The 22,862-nt window shown below is 40.5% G+C and overlaps 1 protein-coding gene across 1 annotated transcript in view; it reads left to right on the plus strand.

Annotated features, from left to right (window-relative positions):
- The window catches only part of ppfia1 (PTPRF interacting protein alpha 1), a 45,761-nt gene that overhangs the window by 19,510 nt on the left and 3,389 nt on the right, over positions 1-22,862 (plus strand). Inside the window, 22 exon segments of the mRNA XM_063882570.1 lie at positions 1-64; positions 945-1,091; positions 2,291-2,425; positions 6,549-6,632; positions 6,841-6,972; positions 7,069-7,131; positions 7,660-7,739; positions 7,937-8,087; positions 8,710-8,933; positions 9,846-10,033; positions 10,036-10,076; positions 12,617-12,646; positions 13,460-13,584; positions 13,966-14,138; positions 14,331-14,424; positions 16,916-16,997; positions 17,249-17,449; positions 18,390-18,452; positions 20,718-20,744; positions 21,975-22,150; positions 22,323-22,420; positions 22,507-22,682. The exon segment at positions 1-64 is cut by the window's left edge and continues 170 nt beyond it. Of these exon segments, the coding sequence (XP_063738640.1) occupies positions 1-64; positions 945-1,091; positions 2,291-2,425; positions 6,549-6,632; positions 6,841-6,972; positions 7,069-7,131; positions 7,660-7,739; positions 7,937-8,087; positions 8,710-8,933; positions 9,846-10,033; positions 10,036-10,076; positions 12,617-12,646; positions 13,460-13,584; positions 13,966-14,138; positions 14,331-14,424; positions 16,916-16,997; positions 17,249-17,449; positions 18,390-18,452; positions 20,718-20,744; positions 21,975-22,150; positions 22,323-22,420; positions 22,507-22,682 (2,554 nt within the window).

Consider the following 22,862-nt stretch of genomic DNA (forward strand, 5'->3'; position numbering starts at 1 on the left):
GGCCCGAAAGGACCTCATCAAGTCCGAAGACGGGAACACGCGGCTGCAGAGAGACCTGAGAGAGGTGAGTAACTCTGCATGAGACAGCTTTTTTTATTTCAACCAGTTAGTCATTTATATTAAATCCATGTTTTGTGGCTGATGAGATTGTAAGTAAAATAACACTTTTAATTATGTGGAAGCACGAAAAGCAACTTCAGCTTTTACTTCTTTTTTTTAACACAGGAATCGTTGTTAAATTTCGCCCAATCCATACAGCAAAACAAACCTGTGTATTTTAAAGAATTCTAACACAAACTCACACTGAAATCATGCAGGATATTGTGTTTGTCAGCATGCATGCAACATACATGCATACTTGTTTGCCTCTGTCCTATTATTATATAGCGTAAAATATATGAAGATGTGTGATCAGAGCGGTGCAAATTGAACTGGAGCTCATTCTGGCCTGACTGTTCGTCCCACAGGGGATGAAGAGGATTAAACTGAACATAAATACAATGAATGTATTTTGTCACGTAATAGGTTTTATCATCTTGTCGTTGGAGCGTTCTTCTGTATACCGAGCAAGATATAATCAGGGATCGGTACACTGCAGAATGAAGCTCTTCGGAATCATCCACATTCAAGTAAAATTCTCAAGGAATCAAGGCTGTATTGTTGTCTGCACACCAGCTACAGTTGTGGTCAATGAACATCTGAAGTCCCAGGCTTCTCCCATAGTGCAACAAACAATATATTTAAGACAGAAATTAAAGAAAGGTGTGTGTGTGTGTGTGTGTGTGTGTGTGTGTGTGTGTGTGTGTGTGTGTGTGTGTGTGTGTGTGTGTGTGTGTGTGTGTGTGTGTGTGTGTGTGTGTGTGTGTGTGTGTGTGTGTGTGTGTGTGTGTGTGTGTGTGTGTGTGTGTGTGTGTGTGTGTGTGTGTGTGTGTGTGTGTGTGTAGTCCATGGCTCAGAAGGATGACATGGAGGAGCGGATCACCACCCTGGAGAAGCGCTACCTGGCGGCTCAGCGGGAGGCCACCTCCGTCCACGACCTCAACGACAAGCTGGAGAACGAAGTGGCCAACAAGGACTCGCTCTTCAGACAGGTACAACCCCCCCCCCACCCCCACTCCTCGAATAAAACTTAGAAACATCAGTGAGTGTGAGCACAGATTAAAACATTCAGCCAGCTGCATCACATGGGATCAGATCTACAGGTCTGTGCAGATTTTTTCAACCTTTTTATTTGTTTGTATATTTTCTCTGTGCATTTACTTTATTTAATAAATACAGTAAAAATAAAACAAACTAAAAAACATGACTAATAATCTGCATTTGGCCGCAAAGCACTTTAACTTAAAGAAGGTAGAAATTCTAAAAAAAAAACAAATTAATGAAATAAAATAACAAATCAAAATTACAGTTTAGACTTTTAATTGAAGTAAGTAATCAAGGGCATCCTTTTTGTTCACAGCAGTTCAGGGGCCCTTGCTTCTGTCAAAATGCACCAGATCGGCTACAAGGCTACGAAACACTTACTCATTATATTGTGAATATTATACGTCTTATTTAAGGACAAATACAATCATACAGTTGTTCAATTAAAGCTGTTTTTTTACAAGATTAACCCAAATGAGATTGATTCTATACCACAAGATGTTTCACGTGTAATAAATAGCTGCGTTATATAATCAGTATCTCAATATGGACCAACAGTAAATAATAAAATGTGCCATAATCCACACATCAACACACTTGATGTTGTTTTCAGTGTGTGAGAGTTGTGTGCCTGCAGGAACGGCCCGCAGCTCTCCCGTCAGTTTTCACTCTTCTGCTAACGACTTCCTGCCGCTGTACTCGCGCAGCGGCGGCGCAGCAGGCAGTGAAAGAGATGCCTCGAACTCACTGACTGTTTCTTTACATGAACTCACTGAGATGGAGATGTCTCTCTCCTCCTTTCTTCTGCCTTTCGTCCCTCTTTGTGTCCTTATGAATGCTCTCCTCCACACTTCCTGCCCCCCCTTTGTCTCCCTCTCTCTACAGTCTCATTCCCCTCCACTCTCTCCACCTGAAAGCAAACCCCGAGGCCGGGACGCAGCACTGAGTCTGCTCCGTGTTTGCTAATAACAAGTGTGTGTGTGTGTGTGTGTGTGTGTGTGTGTGTGTGTGTGTGTGTGTGTGTGTGTGTGTGTGTGTGTGTGTGTGTGTGTGTGTGTGTGTGTGTGTGTGTGTGTGTGTGTGTGTGTGTGTGTGTGTGTGTGTGTGTGTGTGTGTGTGTGTGTGTGTGTGTGTGTGTGTGTTGCAGACGGAGGACAGGAACCGGCAGCTGCAGGAGAAGCTGGAGCTGGCCGAGCAAAAGCTGCAGCAGACGCTCCGCAAAGCCGAGACTCTGCCGGAGGTGGAGGCCGAGCTGGCTCAGAGGGTGGCTGCCCTCACCAAGGTAACCCCACCTGTCTGCTCCCACAATGCACCTCTTCACCTGCCTTTGGACTGTTTTTTAAATCATCAAAGTCAACTTCATTTTCAATGTTTCATTTTGTGTGTACAGATCATGAAATACTTCAAACGTAGAGACATCTTTTTTATATTTGGATTTATTTTACTAACTCAATTCAATATTAATACAGACAAGGTACCAGAAGACACAACAAGTAGAAGCGAGACAAAACAGCCCTCCCGAGAGTCATTAAATATCAACGTAGTCAGAGAAACACATATTAAGGCATTTTCACGGCACACTTTATAGGAGATACGTTTCAGGACTTGGAGAAAAAAGATGAAAGTCTGTCTATACATACTCATTCTTCAGGATGCATGGTAGGGTTTTAAGGAGGTTATTTCCAGGGCTGAAATAAGATAAGAAGATGCTTTATTAATCTCAAATAGCATTGCAGAACATTGGAAATTAAAAAGTATAAATAAACATTTCTAAAATATAAACATCTCCAAATAGAAATAGAAATAAACCGGCACTGGAGAGAAACTATGAAGGTAAAGAATCTATAAACACTTTTGAAGTCCACACAATATAAAGCAGGGTGTTGTATACATAAGGGTGCAATGGATGGAATATCAAACATAAATGTAAAAGGGACCGGGAAATAATAATAATAATGACACTGTAAAAACTAATATATAACTTCCTGTTTTTGCATCCCTTTCGGAAAAGATCGTTCTGATTTGCTTCTAAGGGAAATTATAGGATCGTTTAAATGGAGATATTCAAATGATGGTCGCTTTATTTTGTTAGCCTGCATGTGACATTTGCCAAAAAGTGGGCTGCGTTTAGACTTTAGACAAACCTGCAAACCTCTGATTGACTCTCCCTGTGTCTCTTTGGGGAACCTGTGTATTAATAAACCATTACTCCCAGCTGATCCTGACCTCAGCATACAGTGTGTAGCTCCCAGGGCCTTGAGATTATTTCCTTTACGTCGCAGCGGCCCGCTCCGCCCTGCAGGAAGCTGCCGAGGAAGCCATTGTTTATGTTTCTCCAAATATCCACAGGGAGCTATTTTTAGAGATTTGGCTGGTGTTTTTATCCATTTATAGTTTGAGGCTTTGTCCTGGAGGACGCTGCTCAGCTTCCACGGGTCCGCTCGGCACCTTATTTGTGTTGGAACTGGCTCACAGGGCCGCTCGGAAAATGAAGCTCACAATCACCTTTATCTCATGGAAGCAGGCGCCTCTTTTCACATCAATAATATAATCTGTTTCCGTTCTCCACTTTCTACCCTCGTGCTTTTATATTTCTTGTATTACTTGCATTTTCAGAGTTAGCAACTTCATTTAAACATGAGATTTCTTGCAGAGAATGAACTCCTGCAGCCACAGAAAACCCATATGCTTCCTTCTCTTATATTCCCACAGCATAATTGAGTTATAGTAGTAGTTATTTGAAGGGAAGTAGTGCAGATGTTATTAAAAAACTATGCAAGTAATCAAAGTGTGTCTAAATAGCCCACATCACACATTTTACAGAATGTCCTTGACCCTCACATCAGACTTATTTAATCTTTATGGCGCATTTTGCTCTATTTTCTTCAGTGTATTTATCTATTATTGCACGTTCTTACATCCTATATATATCAAACTGTATATCATATTTTATTTATCTATATTTTGCTCATTCTCAAACGGCACAACTGTCACAAAAAACAATTTCCCCCGTGGGATTATTCAAGTATTTCTGATTCTGATTTCCTCCTGTTAAATATTCAATGGTACACTGAGTCGAGTCAGACGTGCTTAGAAATGGAAAGAAATCTCCAAATATTGCATCCATGCAGCTCCAAAACATCCACATAAATCATCCCTTCTTTGATCCACCCTCTTATGTCTCCATCATAAGTCAGTCAGTGTGTCTTCTGAAGTTGAGTTTAAGTTCCCTCATTGAGTTAAACCTCCTGTAACTCAACATGTCCTCTGTCTGTCCACCTGTTCTGTCCTCAGGTCTGTGAATGAACGGTCATCAAAGTCCTTCTGTTTTTCTCTCATCGTGCTCATTAAACCTGTTGTCCTCTCTCTCATTTCTTCACGCTCTGCTCTCTTCCTGCCGCCTCCCTGTCAAACTCTTTAGTGTGTTCTGTGTGGCTCTAAAGGCGCTAAGCCTAAGAAGAAGGTAGAGTAGCTTCACTCGGAGATTAAAAACTCATGATTAGAGGGAAGGATTTGTTCTGATACTGAACCTAACCAGGCCGTTAGACACTGATCACACTACTAAAATACTAGGTAACCCTCCTGTCATGGCGTCTGCTACTTCCATCCATCATAAATATTGTGTTTTACATTTCATTGCCTCAAGGCTTTATGATATCCTCCACAGATTTGAACAAGTACAATTGCTGATCCCCACTTTCATTGATTTTTCTTTAGTGGTTTAGTCAACTTTGTACCCCTAGATTATCATCATACACACCCAACAACAATCAAACATATTGATTTAGAATACATTTCCAGCGTCTATTCTTTGTATTCCCTGCAGTTATCCATGTACACCAGGAGACTGAGACATTGTTTAAATCCTAAAAGAGATAAAGATCAATAAAGTTGGGTGATGATTAAAGGCTTTTGTAAGAGAATTTAAGACAAAATGGGCCAAATTTCACTGGAAACACCAAAGTAAGGAGGGAGAAACGACCACAACAGGAGGGTTAAAGAAAACAAAAACACCTGATAAACATCTCTGCCTTCAGTGCCTGGTTAAGTGCAGCCTCAGACCACATTTTAAAGTCCTGTGGTGTCTTACTGAGCCCGTGTCTGTCTCTGTGTTTGTGGTCGTGTGCTGCTGAGCTGTGTTTCATGCAGGTACAATTAGAAGATATAATGGAGAAACGGGAAACCCTGAAGCTTTACAAAGAGGGTCCCAGACACCTAGCAAGAAGTGTTTAACTAATATATAATATCGGAGAGGGTGTGTGTATTATAAAAAGCCAATTCAATACATATTTGTAGAGATGATATCATTAATTGATGGTCGTTAATTGGAGAATAACTTGTTAATAAAGTTGTTTTTAGCATCTTTAGAAAAATCAAATACTTTTCATCCAGTCCCAAAACATGGAAGCATATTGTTGTTCTCCAACACAAACAGGAAGTGCCAGCTGATTTGCTCAACGACTTGAGGAGACCCTACCCTGTAGAGCGAGAGAGAACTGGGACAGCCCATCTCAGAAACATGTTTACCCACCGACACACAGATCATATCTGCCCTTATACACACTGTATGTTTGTCAACACGCCTAATTGCAGATTAAACTGCGTAATTAATGAATTGTAATCATTCACCATGTTTCCCACAGCTCCTTGGATGTACTTTCCTCTATTTTAATTGTATTTCACTCCATTATATAACTTTTTTCAGTGAGCTTCTGTGAAACCTGTTAGTTCTGATTATAACATCCTCATTTTCTAAATCCTTAGTATTAAAGCACTATTTAAACTTCATTTTGTCTCAAAATAGGCCATGTTGGGTCCTTTAAACTGAGGGACTTAAGCTCAGAAAGTCCTTTGTGGGTGTTTAACGAGCCTTGATTCACATTAACACCTGCACTCATCCGTAGATTAGATTTACGGTTGTGGATTTTGTCTGTCCTGTTGCTTTGCTGTCCTCTTCATGCAGCTGGTGCTTTTCCTTGTTAGAGGTATCTGTTTGCTTCTCAGGCTGTTGTTGGTGACCCCCCCTCCTTCTGAAGGAACACTAGCACCAGAGACAGTGACTATGTTTACATGCACATAACCCCTTAATCTGAAGTAGACAACATTCCTACTGAGCTCCTGACACGGCTAATGGAAAAACATACATACCACCTATAATCCCGTATTCATTCTCCAAAGATCTTCTTGAAAATGTTGAGATATTTGCACAACAACCGGTTGATATTAAAGACCAAATTGTAGTTAAAACCTCAATTAAGTTATACATGTACTCAACATACACACTCTCAACTGTCTACATTATCTAATGTAGAGGTTGATATTAACGTGCATGTAAACCGAATCACTCCTCCGCTCTGAGGGGATTGAATATATTAAGAAACATGTTTTATTTTGTCCATTTTTAGGCAGAGGAACGCCACGGCAACGTGGAGGAGAGACTGAGGCAGCACGAGGCCCAGCTGGAGGAGAAGAACCAGGAGCTGCTCAGGGTGAGGAAGAGGACAGACTGCTGTCACAGTTTTAATTAAAGAGATGCAGTGATGGCGTATTTCTGTCGGAAGCATGTCCCTCGAAAAATGACAGATGAGCGAGGACTAAAATGCTGACTCGTCTCAGGGTTTTAAATCTCATTCCTGCAACACTCCATTGATGAACGTGTGTACCGTGATTATTACAAAGCTGTCTTTTTGTCTCTAGGCACGGCAGCGAGAGAAGATGAACGAGGAGCACAACAAGCGTCTGTCTGAGACGGTGGATAAGCTCCTGTCCGAGTCCAACGAGAGGCTGCAGCTGCACCTCAAAGAGAGGATGTCTGCGCTGGAGGACAAGGTGACCGGAACATACATGTGATCAGTGCTGCTGTCGGAGGGGTCGGAGAGGAGGACACTGCATGCTTTGACATAATGAATACTGTTTATTTTTCAGAACGCCCTGATCAGAGAACTGGAGCACACCAAGAAGCTGATCGAGGAGTCTCACCACGACAAGGTGAGGAGTCCTTAGGAGTGATTTCTCTGCTGTATCTGTGTTTTAAGATCCTTCACTTTAGGTGAATATACTAAAACAACACTTTCAAAATACTGTGTTACAACAAGAAGTCCTACGTTGGAAATGTTCCTGAATTAAAAAAAGTATAATCAGCGAAATGGAGTAAAAGTATAAAAGGTAGAATAGATGTTTATAGATGCCATTTTATCTCTCATTGTGTTTCCTTCTAAGCTACTAGCTTGTTGTTGAATAAACACATGGTTTGATAAAAGAAATATAGACTATTATAAGTTAGTTGTTAATGCATACATCTTGTTGCAAAGTAGATAAAGCTTGAGAGTAAATGTAGTAAAGATAATCATCCATGCAGTTCCTTTTAAATTGTAGTGGATTCCAAGTATAAGGACCTTAACTTCTAACTGCAACATCTGATTAAATGCAGTTCACTTTTATGTTCTGTTTTAAATAAGTTTAGTACTCTTTTTCATCCCCACCAAATGATCACACTTCTGTGAATCTGTCCTACAGGAGCAGCTTCTGATCCAGATTGAGACGATGAGGGCGGAGAGCGAGCAGGGGAGGAGCCGGAGCAACTCCTTACTGCACGGGTGAGACACTGTCTGCCCCCCTCTGGGTCCAATAAAGTATTTCTGATCTGTGTTGCACATATGGACCAATCACATGTAGTGTAGCCTGATGCATTGATGATAGTTAAAAGAAAGTGCTGATTAGTATTATTTTAAACCTACTTTTCAGAGACAGAAACTCAGTTTTTCTGACATTTCCGTTACTTTGGTTCCTCCAGACGCTCCCAGCAGGGCAGCACTCCAGACTTCAGGTACCCGGTGTCGGCCTCCTCCATGATGGACAGTAACTCGGATCACTACGGCAGCGCTCTGGTGCTGAGGCGGCCGCAGAAGGGACGCATGGCAGCGATGCGGGACGAGCCGTCAAAGGTCAGCGACACCAGCAAGTGCTGCTGGATGACTATCAATAAAAACAACACTTTGGAACATCAGATAGGATTTAAGCTCAATGGATCCCAAGCTTTATTGTTCCTCTAATGACGTTTAAGGGGAATAAACAGGTTAGCTAAGAATCCCCTTACCAAACACCCTATAAATAATCCAACCCAGACCACTAAGAGAGTAAAAAACACAGATATATGACGAAGGGGAAATAATGGTCCAAATGAAATGCATTTCAGATTAAATGTACTTGTTTAGACTTTGATGTTTTGATGTTTAGTGTTGTTTACGTGTTGTCTTCATGTGCTGTTGCATCATGAAGCCCCCCCCCCCCCCTCTACCTGTTTAATGCTTGAGCTCTTTTTGATGATTTTCTTCTTCTCCATTTCTCTCTGTTTGCTTCTTCTCTGGACTTCAGCGACATGTAAGTGAACGTGGAGGAGTAAACCATGATTCTGTCCCTTAATGCATTAATGAAACATTCTCCAGTTGCCCCTGAAGCTCTCATCTCCCTCCTGCCTGCTCTTACTGTCTTTCAATCCTCTTCCTGCTTTTAATATCTAATTTACTGTTCATCTCTCCCTCTGTTTTCTCTGGGTCGTTGCTCCAGGTGCAGACGCTGAATGAGCAGGAGTGGGAGCGCATGCAGCAGGCCAACGTCCTAGCGAATGTGGCGCAGGCGTTCGAGAGCGACATGGACGCCTCGGACCTAGAGGAGGACCGGGAGACCATGTTCAGCTCCGTGGACATGCTGTCCCCCGGGGGCCAGGCCGACGCTCAGACCCTCGCCCTCATGCTGCAGGAACAGCTGGACGCCATCAACAACGAGATCAGGTACAGGCAGAGGGGGAAAGGAGCTGATTACATTTACGCATTTGTACTTGAGTACTTCCATTCTGCTGTACCTTATACTTCTTCATCTTACAGGAAATATTATACATTTTCTCCAGTAAATTAGAGTTACTTTTGAAATTGAAAACATATAATGTTCTATAATATGATGCAGGTAAACTACTGAATGGTATATAAAGTATTACACATAAGCTAAACATCCACAAAGTTCTATTTCTAGAGAATAGGTACTTTTTGTTGATTATATTACATATTTATTTTACATTTTGAGTTCAGATCTTTCACTTTAATGGAGTATTTTTAGAGTATGCTATTTCTACTTTTAAATCTAGTTAACTCATCTAACAACTTGCAAAGGGTCTGGTATCTTTTGTACTTTCTCTGTTATTATAAGGTTATTTACACAATTATAATTCAATTATTTTCTGGAAAAAAATATATTTCTTTTTGTGTTATTTAATTATTATTTAATTCACGTTTATTATTCATGTTTTTTAATACATTTATTAATTAGAGACAGAGTTCCCGACTTTGATTTAATGCAGAAAAAAATTCACCGTGAATTCACTGTTATTTTGTTATTCATGGATTTATTAAATCTGCAATTCATACCTTCTATATGCTTCATGAAATTGTCTGGAGTGCAATAATATGATTAAATTAAATCCAGTTAAAATGAATTAGATTAGATGCACTTATTGATTATAAATGGGTAAATAGTTTTGTCCCAGCAGCAGTTGAGATAAAATAAAAACAGTAAATAAATGCAAATCAACGGTAGAAAAACCAACATCTACAGGAAATAATATGCAATACAAACACACAGAATACATTTGGAATCTGGTATTAACAGCTATAATCTAACTCCTCCGTCTCCCTGCTCTCTCCCTGCAGGATGATCCAGGAGGAGAAGGAGAACACGGCGATCCGGGCCGAGGAGATCGAGTGCCGGGTCGGCAGCGGGGAGAGTCTGGGAGGACGTTTCCGCTCCATGAGCTCCCTCCCCCCCTCTCTGTGTGCCGGCTCCTCGCTGGGCGGTTCCCCCCCAGGCTCCGGCAGCTCCACCCCCCGCCGTGTCCCCCGTAGCCCAACAGAGAGCTGGACCGCATGGGGGTCATGACCTTGGTAAAACTCTCTTCACTTTCATGTGTTTCTAATCCACCAACTGCTCTGAGTAACACATTAACTCCCATTTTAAGATCGCTTCGTCTCAAGGTTAGGAATTTCCTTAAATCCTGATAAAATACTCGGAAACGACTCCTTGCATTTAATCATAATACCAAAGAAAGTGATTTTAATTAGCATGTTTTAAATAAAAGGAATTTCCTTGAATCCTAATAAAATACTTGAGAAATTGCTTTATTATAATTGATATTTTTTAAAAAGTTAGGAATATCCAAGAATTCTAAATTACTTTCAAATATGATATTTATTAATTATGTTTACAATGTAAGGAATATCCTTAAATTCTCATAAATCCCCTAAATAAATGTCACATTTTAATTGTTATATTTTCAAGGTTAAGAATATCCTTAAATATAATCATTAAAAAATTCCATAATTTCTATCGTTAATGTTTTGAATGCTTTGATAACTTGATGATATGCTTGAATTAAAAAACAGGTCAAAGTTGATTTTAACAGCTGGTTGAATAGACAGTGACACTAGGTTGATTGATAAGTATATAAAGGCACTTTCTCACATTTTTTGCAGTTGGTTTAAAGGAGTTCTGCAAACCTAATGTTTATTTTCTTGGCATTTATAATAACTATTTAGATCCATCCAAAAATAACACCAATACCTTGAAAATGCTTGAAAAATGCTTCAAATCAACATTTAAAAAGCGTTATGACCCCTTTAATAATGCCCTAACGATGACACTGCTTGCCGTTCCATGTTGGTGTTGTAATTAAACAGTTTGACCTCAGTGTACTAACACCTTGTGTGTGAGAGTGTGTGTAACCCTGTGTATGTGACGCCCCTCGCTGTAGCAGTACTGCTCTGAGCCGTACATCATCCAGCAGACAGTCACTTACCTGCCCTGTGCGGCAGCTGGCTTCAGCCCCCCCCCTCAGGCTTGTAGCTATGCCCCGTACTTCCAGGTACCTGCAGAACTTTCCACAGCCCCTCCCTCCTCTTCCTCCCTGGGTGGGTGCAGTCTGCCGCTTCCTCTCCGTGCTTTTCCGTTTGATATCTCCAAAAACACACGGGACCCCCCCCCCCCACCTTACTCTGCTCCGAGAATAACTGCACAGAACATCGTATTTGGGAACACAATGGACTTAAAACAGGTTTCATTAGGTAATTAAATTAAGGATCTGCTTTAAAGACGTTCCCTTTCTATTGAAATAAGGAAACGTAAAGCCAATTCTCCAGTTGGTTCCTGACACATACACCTGAGTAGTGGGTGTTTAAAATAGGTGCAGGTTACTCTGGGATAGACTGCGTAATGGAAAAAGAGAATGTATTATAGGATATTTTGTTGACATTAACCTTAAAACAACTCCTCCTCTGCATCCAGACTTTTTTAAACACAGTTTCAAAACATATTCATTCGTTTTATTGGACATTTAAAAGCAGAACAGCATTTTTTATAGTCCTTGTTACATTTCCCGGGTGGCAAATGTATACTAATTGTCACAATTTTCCATTATGAATCTTATTTATTGATTTATTTAAAAATACAAAATGAAATCCTTGTTTATTCCCATTCTACGTCAGCATGAAAGGCTGGCTCTCTGTTCTGCTGTCATAAAGTTTATTGAAGCACGGCTGTGAAACATTACAGACATGAAAGAAGAGCTGCTTTTAGTCTCTGAGATAAAGCTGAGTGAACGATTGAATCTGGCTTTAAAGCCTATTCAAACATTCCTAACAAGAAGACTCAATAAAAGAGGAGCATTTTGGGTAATTACATGCATTTCTCCTCCCCTTCTCAATTTCCTCTTCCTGTTTCCCTTTTATATCTCCCTAATCTCTTCCTCGCTGAGACAGATGAGCAGAGGAAATGAGCGATTAGGTATTTTCCTCCTAGGGGCAAGAGAAACCAGCGTAGAAATGTGGCATGCTGACGGTTTATTTGCTCTGCTAATGCCAGTCCTGTGAGGAATGCAGCAGGGGAACAGAAACCCCTCCCTCCTCCCCTCCTTTTTTAAAGAGTCAAACTTCTTCAGAAATTCAGGTGTTACACTGCCCCCGGGCCTGAGTGTAAACCCCCTTAAAGCAAAAGCAATCAGATAGCATTCAAGCTAACCTGCGCACAGCCTCGTCACCTGTGATTGGTGTTGATTAGAAGCTAGCTGCTCTGCTATTTGCGTTCTTCCAGGCTATAGTTCCTCTCCTCCCTTTCTTCTTCTCTTTTATCTAGTCTGCACCCATCCTGACTTTGAATGATTTGCAGTGACACTGGTGCTCCGAAATACTTTATTTTCCCAAGATCTGCACGTCTTCGACGCTCAATTAAACTGACTGTGTGTGTGTGTGTGTGTGTGTGTGTGTGTGTGTGCCAATATACAGGGGTTACTTGACGGGATCCCCAGTGACTTATACCTTGTTCTGATTCCTGCTCCGGTGTGTTTGTGCATGGCTTGGTTTCTGCTGCAGCTCTGATGTGCGTCTCACTAACGGCTCTTCTTCTTCTCTCCTTTTTTTTTGCCACGCTTCAGCCTAGTGACCTGCGCAAGCACCGCAGGAAGGTAAACTAGAGAAACGCTTCACTAGGCTCTGTCAGTTTCTGTCACCTTCATCATCCCCCCAAAAACCCACGATCCTGTATAATTTGTGTTTGAAACATTAGAGTTAGATTAGAAAACGTATGTGGTAATTGTGTTGTTCCTGTCCACTACGGTGGCTCACAGAGCAGATTTTATTTGTGTTTCCTTTTATCTGTTTTGTTATTCTGGAGCCAAAAGAGTTGGTTAATGCTTGTTTGATAAAGACAGAATTAGATTACAACCACTTTGATTATTGATTGATTGGTTTAAAGCAAATTTAAGAAACACTTATCCACATGTTCTGCATCTCAAATTGCAATTTAGTCAAATTCAAACTACCCATTGTAATGTTAAAATTACTTGCAGGTATTTTGATAACTGAGTAAATGTTTAAATATATCTCACATTGATAAAGAAATCATATTTATTATTATATTTTTATTATTTATATTTAGTTATTATTATTTGTGTCATTTTAATTATTTTCTAATGAACAAATTATAGGAAATAAAGAGGAATTATTTTATTATTATTATTTACATAATTCATCTATATTATAATTTCTAAGCACAAAAAGACACTCCTACATGCAGACACACAATCAGAATTCAACTTTATTACAGATAAAAACACCAACACCAGTAAGTGTGTGTACTGATGACAGACTGTGTGTAGCTGCTTGATGATTAGCTGTTTGTTTCTGTGAAGGATTTCTTGTGTTTATTTCCTTCCCTCATGTCTGCACGGAGTAAATGAAGTAATCTCTCCCCCTGTAACTCCCCTCCCCCCTCTCAGTCTGCTCAGGACGATAAAGCCACGATCCGCTGTGAGACGTCTCCCCCCACCACGCCGCGCTCAATGCGCCTGAACAGAGACGCCGGACACGCCGCCAGCCACGAGGACATCAGAGACATCCGGGGGTGAGACCTGCGTATATTGCCTTTGACACATTGACATTTTTCTTCGTTGGTCATGTTTTAGTTGATTTAAAAGTCAAGCTTGTTCTGTTTTCTTTTGTCCTCCTCCTGCATTGGATTATTTTGACTGACATTACAAATGATGGCAAAGTGATTTACAATGTTGAATGGATGATCATTTTTTGAAAATATCCACATTGTCATTGAAAATATATGCAAAATTGATCAGGGTGAATTTATAAGAAAGCATCTGTAACAAACAAAGATGTTTTATGAAGTCTGCATTTTTATTCCAACTTTAAGTAAACCCTAAACCCGTTCCTGTCTACTACTACTCTCTTGAGTCTTCTCTCCCTCTAACCTCCCCTCTTTCTCCCCCTTCAGCCTGTCCGGCCTGCAGGACGGTCAGGGCAGTAACCCCAGCAGCAGCAACAGCAGCCAGGACTCCCTGAACAAAGCGGCCAAGAAGAAGAGCATCAAGTCCTCCATCGGACGCCTCTTCGGGAAGAAGGAGAAGGGCCGACCCAGCATTCCCGGCAAGGACTCCCCCAGCCAAGGTCAGGCACAAAACACAGGGTCTTTAAAACACTACAGCAGGAATTCACAACTAATTTCCCCCTTTTAAGATGAAGAAAGAAGGAAAGACTGGTTGAATGCCACGGACCAGGACTCTCTGTACATTTACTTGAAAACTCCATGCTTCGAGCGTTTCTGTGTCCCTCTTATATCTCTGAACTTTCTGTTTCCAGCCGGCACACCCGAGGCGGAGGGCTCTCCTAAAGACGGTTTAGGGATGGGCACCCTTGGGGGCCCGGCAGAGAAGAACAGGAAGCTGCAGAAGAAGTAGGTTTCCTCCCTTTTTGAAATGAATCGTTCCACATAATGTAAAATAACCCAACATGTTTTTTTCCAGCAGTGTTTCACTAATTGGAGAAATGAAAAAGGATGCCATTTGTATCCGTCCATCCAGCAATGATTTATAATGAAATGCACTGACGAGATTCTGGTTTTCCCCCCCTAATGCCTGTAGAGCTTTTTGTTTGTTAAAAAGAAAGGAACACTTAAAGACTGTAATGTTGTCTGAAGTGTTAAAGGTAAATATGGCAGCTACTTGAAGTTGTAGCTGTTTGATTTTTATGCAGTTGTTACAATCTTAAGACACATTTCTATCATGGGAATTGTCCTTGAATTATCCCGGAAGCAGGACGCCTATAAAGTGCTGCAGTGATGATTTTTTTTTTTTTTAGTTGGTCCCTGAAGGCAGCATGACCCGGTTCAATGGGATTTCGCCATTGGGTTTTTCCATTGTAGCAGAAAATGATGTTATGTTTATGATACTTACACGTTTTGTACAGCAGTATAATCTCCACATATCTAATGTTGGGCTTTAAAGGAACTACAGCCCGGTCACATGACTTCAGCACCACTAAGCTAAAAGCGGCTAATGTTGGGCTATAAAGGAACTACAGCACGGTCACATGACTTCACCTCACCACCGCTAAGCTAAAGGCAGCTAATGTTGGGCTATAAAGGAACTACAGCACGGTCACATGACTTCACCTCACCACCGCTAAGCTAAAGGCGGCTAATGTTGGGCGTGATGACGTTTAGTCGTCTCATTTAGACACTTGAATAAATTCAAAATTCAGCACTGGGATATTTACTGACCTCTTTAATATCGTAGAATTAAAATCTCTTCAGCTTGTAGGAAAAAGGCTGACTCATTCCCAGGTTTTAGGACTCATCCCTGCACCACTCTATAGCCAGTGTTATGAGTGTTGTTGTGGGCTTGTGGCTCTGCTCACTCCCTGCCACCCAGCTCACGCTCATTCCTATCAGCTCTTCTTTCCATCGCACACCCCATCATGTTTTTATTTCACTTCACGTTTAATTTTGTGCGATTAAACTACAGATGGTATTTTTTTTTTGCTTCCATGCAGCTCAAATCATTCTGTCTCTTTATCGTTTTGTCATCGTCCCTCTTCTTCTTTTTTATCATCCCCTTCTCATTCCATGTGTAGTCCAAAGACAGGGTAAGTCGGTTCACGTTGCTTTGCTTTATCTTCTTTCCACACCCCCCCTCCCCCATTCACCAATAACCCTGACGGACCCCTGACTTCTGTCCCCTCCGACTGTTTGATGGCTTTTCCACGCTGCTCTTTACCCTGCTTTCCACAGAGGAGCTTAACTAACAGGAATGTGTGTGTGCTGAGTTTTAGTGAGTGGCACATTTTCCTCTCGCAGTGTTTTTCCTTTTTGGAGCATGATGCACTTCTGGAAAGATAACAACAATGACGTTTTTCTGAGGTTTCTCATCCATTAGTCCTCATATTGAAGCTAATGCTAGCTGAGAACATGCTATCTGTGGGCTTGATTTCTACCAGTGATATGCAGCAACAGCCCCATCTAGTGGCCATCATTTTAAAGCATTGTGTTTTCATTACAAACTAAGAATGTGCATGGCATGGATGCACAGGATTATAAATATCCTTTGTCCTGCCCTGAATACTTCCCTCTACGCATGTTGCAGTTGATGAATGCATCCATACTGACGACAGCTCTCTAAGTGGACTCTCTAAGCACTGGTTCTGGGAGAAAGCACTTCTGACTAATATTTTTCCAATCCTCAATCCAGCTCTTTTAACATCTGGACAGTGTAGGCCTGATAATTATTGTTAATCCTGTTAATATCACAATGTGTAATTGAGGTAAATCACCAGACTGTGGTGGTGGTGTAAAGTGATAGCCTAGGGTTACCTTAGATGCTTTCTTCACCACTACTGCCAACATTGTAAACAGTATATCTCAGCTAGTGTTCCTTCAGTAATCATCGTCCAGGAGCTTTGTACCTGGAGCAGAGGTCTTCTCCAGACTTTGTGATTAAAACCTGTAAAAGCCCCTCATAGATCAGTTGAATTACAGTTTCACTGGTTGATGCAGGAGGGAGAGGCTTAGAGCTACAGGTTAAAGTTAGCTCAGCTTGTTTCGCTCTTTCAATCCAGACTTCAGATAATTCAAATATTCCATCCTCTTCAATATGTAGTTAAAAATGACCAAGATCTAGGGTGTATATTCTAAAAATGTGACTCCAAACTGGATGAAAAATGTAAGATAGATATGATTTTGTGTCTGTTTGAGTCTCCCTGGGTTTCTCCTGTTTTCTCTCAAACTCCTGCTCTCTGTTTGAGTCTGCATGTCTCTGGGTCTGTGTGCATATCCTCTCCAAACGTGGACGTGATGACGTGCATATTGGGACTTTCTGATGGACTGTGGTGTGTTTTGAATGTAGTGAAGTCGTTTAGCGTTTGATTGTAATGTAAATGTTGTGTCTCAGACATGAGCTGCTGGAGGAGGCTCGCATGCAGGGCCTGCCCTTCGCTCAGTGGGACGGACCCACTGTGGTGGTGTGGCTGGAGGTACGACACACACACATTTTCATTTTAAGCTACTTTTTGCCTCTTGATTCTTGTATTCCAGGTTTAAAGATCATACACTTATAGCCAGCTAATGGTTGCTGGGTATAATAAACTCCTGATGATGTGAAAATATGTGATAAAGTTGGAAAGATAAAACCATAAAATACTTAAAATATCGAGCAGTAGTAAATAAAGTAATTCAAATCAGCTGTGATGAACAAATGAATGCATCAGGACATTTACTTCTTCAGCTGTGGGTGGGCATGCCGGCCTGGTACGTGGCGGCGTGTCGAGCCAACGTGAAGAGCGGCGCCATCATGTCGGCGCTGTCGGACACAGAGATCCAGAGAGAGATCGGGATCAGCAACCCGCTGCACCGCCTGAAGCTGCGCCTCGCCATCCAGGAGATCATGTCCCTCACCAGCCCCTCCGCGCCCCCCACCTCCAGAACGGTACTTTACTGACGGGTTCACACACACACACACACACACACACACACACACACACACACACACACACACACACACTTACTAATATGTTTCCTGATCGCTCTTTATGAAGCCTCTCTCTCTGGATGAGCATGCTACTTTTATTGCTAACATTTCAACGACTGATAACATGTACTAATGGTGGGGTCGCACTGGTTCAAAGAGCTGCACAAATGTAATAATTTATTGAGAGGCTATTAAATTAATCAGAGCCTATTTTAATAATAGATTCATCAAATTGAGTCATTTTTAAAATGTAATTCTCTTTATTAAACTTTCTTAAATGTGAATATTTTATGTGTATGGATCTAAAGTTCAGGCCTTAAATTATAATGATTGTTTGACCAGATATTCATACTTCAAAAGTCTTATTTGAACAGTTTGAAGCGCTAAGAAATGGGATTTTATTTATCATGGACGATGCATTATGTCATAGATTTAGATTCATATAGCAAAACAATTAAGCGTACCAGTAGTCTTTAACTTCAGTCTTGTGGCACTAAACAAGTCTCGGATCCAACTTGATGTTACAATGTTTATGTGTTTTGTGTAAACGTCACACAGACCCAGATACAAGAAAAATGGTCTTAGTCTTAAATTTAATTCAGAGTGCCAGTAAAAGGTCCTAAAAAAAAAGGATCTACCTTGCCACAAAGTGTAGTAACTGTGTTTATGTCTGTAAACTAAATATCTTTATTTTAGACCAGAAATAAGAAAGGTTTTACTAACTTAGACCAGAGCAACACCAGTTCTCTGCCGCTCTGCTGGTTCTGATCTTCTCTAACCGTGATAACCATGAATGAAACCTCTTCTCTCCACTGTCTCTCTCTCTGTCCTCCTTCATCACTCTTCCCTCTTCACACACTTCTCTCTCACTTGTGAATGGGGGGTGTCACATGATCAGACCACAGGAAACGTTTGGGTCACTCATGAAGAGATGGAAAGTTTGGCAGCCACGCCTCCCACGGTTAGTCTACCCTGATTGGCTGGACGCTTCTGTGGTGAACGCCTCGTTTCCAAGCTGCCTTCAGGACAGCCAGACGTTTCTGTCGCAGAAACACAGTTTTATCTGTCGCTCTGGGGCATTTCTCTAATCAGACTTCATATTTGCCAAATAATACAGGTCTTTTAGATTAAATGTGGATTAGATTACTTGCAAAAGTGTATAGCGTGCTTAAAATCCTTAATTTTCTATTAATGATAGAAAGCTACGTCAATGAACCGCTTAGATTTCAGGAACCTTTTGAAAGAATGAACTACTTTGGGTTATCAAATGATTCTGATATTTTAAACATCGTTCACACACTTATTTGTTTTAGATATATGTGAAAATGAGGATCTTAACCCAAAAAATATGTATTTAGAATTCATTTAGAATATATTCACATGTATTCCTGTTTTAACTAAAATGTCCTTACTGCATTTTGGATATTGCACTAGTCCATATTGCAATTTGAAAAAACGCATGTGGCAATATAACTGGTTTATCATTAGTAAATAAACACAGAGATATAAAAACATCAACTACAGACACATTTAAACAAAATCATCCAATTAGAAATGTATTAACACTTGAAGATGCAGTGAACTATTCCCTGTGGGTTTGTTTCGGGGGTTAAGAATGGGAAACTAATGTCTTACATTTAAAAAACAAAAAGACACTTTAGTGTTTTTGTAATATGTTCAAAAGAACAAAGCACAATAACTGGAGGTTAAGCGAGTAGTTTAGTGAATCTGAAATCTGATTTGAAAAATGTACCAGAGCGACTTCTGGCTTAATGGAGTCTCAGCAACTTGAAAACGCAGCCTTTTCTTTCTGCTAGTTTGTAATTGTTCGTTTCTCTGTGTAGTTTCCTGTCTCCCCGGTAGACCCTCACTGTGTGTTAGTGTGTGAGTTGAGTGTTAGTGTGTGTTGTTAGTGTTAGTGTGTGTGTTGTTAGTGTTAGTGTGTGTGTTGTTAGTGTTAGTGTTAGTGTGTGTGTTGTTAGTGTTAGTGTGTGTTGGAGGTGCTTAGATTAGTCTGCATAGCTAGTGCCTGAGCCAGCCATTACAAGGTAGAAGGAATGACAAAATAACAAGAGGGAAAATGCATGAAGGAACCCCCCCCCACTGTACCCCTTTACTCTTACTCTTCTGGTACAGTGTGTGATGTGTTAGGATTGGGCGATATGAATGACTATATACAGAGAGACCATATCAATTTGTCTGCTGTATAAGATTTTCCTCAGCGTTAAAAAATAAAATAAAATGAATAAACCATTTTTTCTGAATTATTTAAACCAAACTAGAATAAAATAATCAACATACAAGACGTGTCTTTCTAGAAAAAACTATCCTTACTGCAATATTAGATTCACTAGTTTGTGAAAATCTATGCAAATATGCATCGATCTTTTTTAGGCATCACATTTGCTTTATTTGGGGAAAAATAAATAACCTTTTTTTTTCTTTTCTGATATTTATTAAAACCAAACTTGGATAAAATCGTCAACATACATTTTGACACATTTTTCTATAAAAGTATATTATATTTGTACTGCAATTTTGGATTTATGCACTACTTTTTAAGCCTTAGATGAAAGAAAACTTTGATTTGTTCAGCTGTAAAATTTGCTCGATTTTTTTTTTCAAGTATTTCTTTTCATCTCTCGATTGATTTTCAGAAAATGTCGTATATCTAGAAGATATTTTAATATATTAACCCAAGACATTTAAAAAACACAATCTTTGTCCTTGGGGACATAACTATTTGTAATTTAAACAAATCAATCAAAAAAACAATATGTTTTTGTTTTTTTGCATCAAGATGAAAGAAACTTTGATTTGTTTGATTTCACAATTTTAGCTTCACATTTTTTTCTAAATAAATAAAGTTTCTCAATTAATTTAAAGAAAATATAGGTTATTTAGAAGAAAGAAGAACATTTGGGCCATGGGATTAACTTTATAGACCAAACAAGGAATCAATTAATAGAAATATTCATCGATTGGTTTGATCTTGAGGTAATTATTTAGCTAATTGATAAGTAAGTGTACTTTTATTCGTATCGCCCTCTCCTACAATTTCTTTTGCCTCTTACTTCCTGTTTGAATGCTTAACCTGAATTTCTGCGTCTTGTTTTATTATATTTTGACTGGTTCTCCCCACATGCAGCGTCTCTCAGCCTGCCGCCTCACTAACCCCCCGCCTCTCTGTTCTCTCACCATGCTCACTCTAACCCGCTAACACCAGGACGATGACGAGGGCAGCTGGGCCCAGGTTTGCACACCTTCCCCCCAAACAACCCCTGTTTTACTCACCATCGTTTAGTCAGTGTTTGATAGAGAAGACGCTACATTTCCCCCCCTCTGTATTTCCAGACTGTTCACTTAAGTGCATTCACAGCAAGCATGTCTGAGTGGTCCTTTAAATTGTGCTCTTTTACCCTTTACCTTTACAGCAGAGCCATTTCAACTGTAAATAAGAAGTACTGCTGTGGTTGTGTGTTAGAAGTGAGAATAGAGTCCAAACCACCTGCAGAATATGGCATTTTATTAGGTTCATTACAGGAAAGAAAGCTGAATATTGCATGAATACACAAAGCCTTGTTTTTGTATAGTCTCGACTGGGAAATCAAATGAACCCTCCCTGTCCAAAGAAGTCCAGATTCAGATCCAGAGTAAACCAAATCTATCCCTGGCAACAGTGGTGCAGGAATGAGTCTTAAAACCCAACCATGAGTCAGCAGTTTACTTCTGGTTTCTTTATCTCAAAGTCAATGGTTTTCTGAATGTGTTTTTGGTTAGAAGCCTGAAATAAGTGGTTAACACACCTTTATGAAATGATTGTTCTTCAACATAAGATCATACATCTGGAGATAGCATCAGAAGAGTTAGCCACCACCACACCGATGCAATCAAATCTTACAGTAAATGCCCTGAATGTTGGATAAAGTGAAGTTAATATTCATAGTTTACTCACAAAAACAGCGTGCCTAAGACATGGCATTTGCTTAAGTTGTTTAAGCTTATATGATTGAGACTCAAAATAAACAAACCTTTAGTGATCAACACACTTTTGTTTTTTGCCAAGTGGACGTACTTGACAAATATGAATAAATTGTAAAATATTATTCTAAAAAAGCTCTTTATAGCAAACAGAACACTTATATGTATTCTTATATATACATCTTATATTAACAGTTAATGTGTGAGCTGTTAACATTGAAACTTCATCATTTGCTTTGATTCTTCTTTATTTTAAATGCAGTTCTTGTTTAACACAGTAGGTGGACAGCTGATTTCTTATTACTTTCTAAAGCTCAAACAGCATGTGTAAACAATGACTGTTACTACATTATGCATCATTTTATTATGTGATTCAGAGGCTTTATGTGCCTTAATGGCTACAGCTTTGTCTTGGCATTGAAAATCTAAAGTAAACAAAACCTTCCAAACTTCCAAACACGCTCCCAGAACAGAACGGTAACCCCTGTGTTTCTGCCTGCAGACGCTGGCGTACGGAGACATGAACCACGAGTGGATCGGGAACGAGTGGCTGCCCAGCCTGGGTTTACCTCAGTACCGCTCGTACTTCATGGAGTCTCTGGTGGATGCCCGTATGCTGGACCACCTCACCAAGAAGGACCTGAGGGGGCAGCTCAAGATGGTCGACAGCTTCCACAGGTAAGACATGACCGTTAAAGCAAGACCCCGGGGTTATTCAACAGATTGTATATATGGAATGCGGATGATGTAATGATTTTGGTACCTTGAACATGCTTTAGTTTAGTAAAAGCTGTACGAAGAATGATGGTTTTATTCATGTAAAAAAAAACTGTGTGTGTGTGTGCTACAGGAACAGTTTCCAGTGTGGGGTGATGTGTCTGAGGAGGCTGAACTACGACAGGAAGGACCTGGAGAGGAGGAGGGAGCACTCTCAGATGGACCTGCAAGGTAACACACAAATCCAGAAAGAAAAGCCCACATTAAATAACACTTTAAGACGTGACGGCTCACCTCCTCTCGGTTTGTCCCTGCAGAGGTGATGGTGTGGAGTAACGAGCGTGTGATCAGCTGGGTTCAGGCCATCGGGTTGAAGGAGTACAGCGGGAATCTGTATGAGAGCGGCGTCCATGGGGCGCTGCTCGCTCTGGACGAGACCTTCGACCACAACGCCCTCGCCCTGCTGCTGCAGGTCCCCACCCAGAACATACAGGTACACACAGCGGTTTCTTAACCATTATGTGAGGTAAGAGCAAGGTCAGCCGTTTAGAGCCATAGTATTTAGGTGTACGCTTTCTCTTAGCTCTATCTAGGGTCCAATTAAAGCTACCAGACTCACTGTACCTTGCAGAACACAGGAGATGCTTGTCTACTGTTGCCTTGAACCAATCAT

Source organism: Eleginops maclovinus, chromosome 4 (genome assembly GCF_036324505.1).
Source record: "Eleginops maclovinus isolate JMC-PN-2008 ecotype Puerto Natales chromosome 4, JC_Emac_rtc_rv5, whole genome shotgun sequence".
Classification (NCBI taxonomy): Eukaryota; Metazoa; Chordata; class Actinopteri; order Perciformes; family Eleginopidae; genus Eleginops; species Eleginops maclovinus.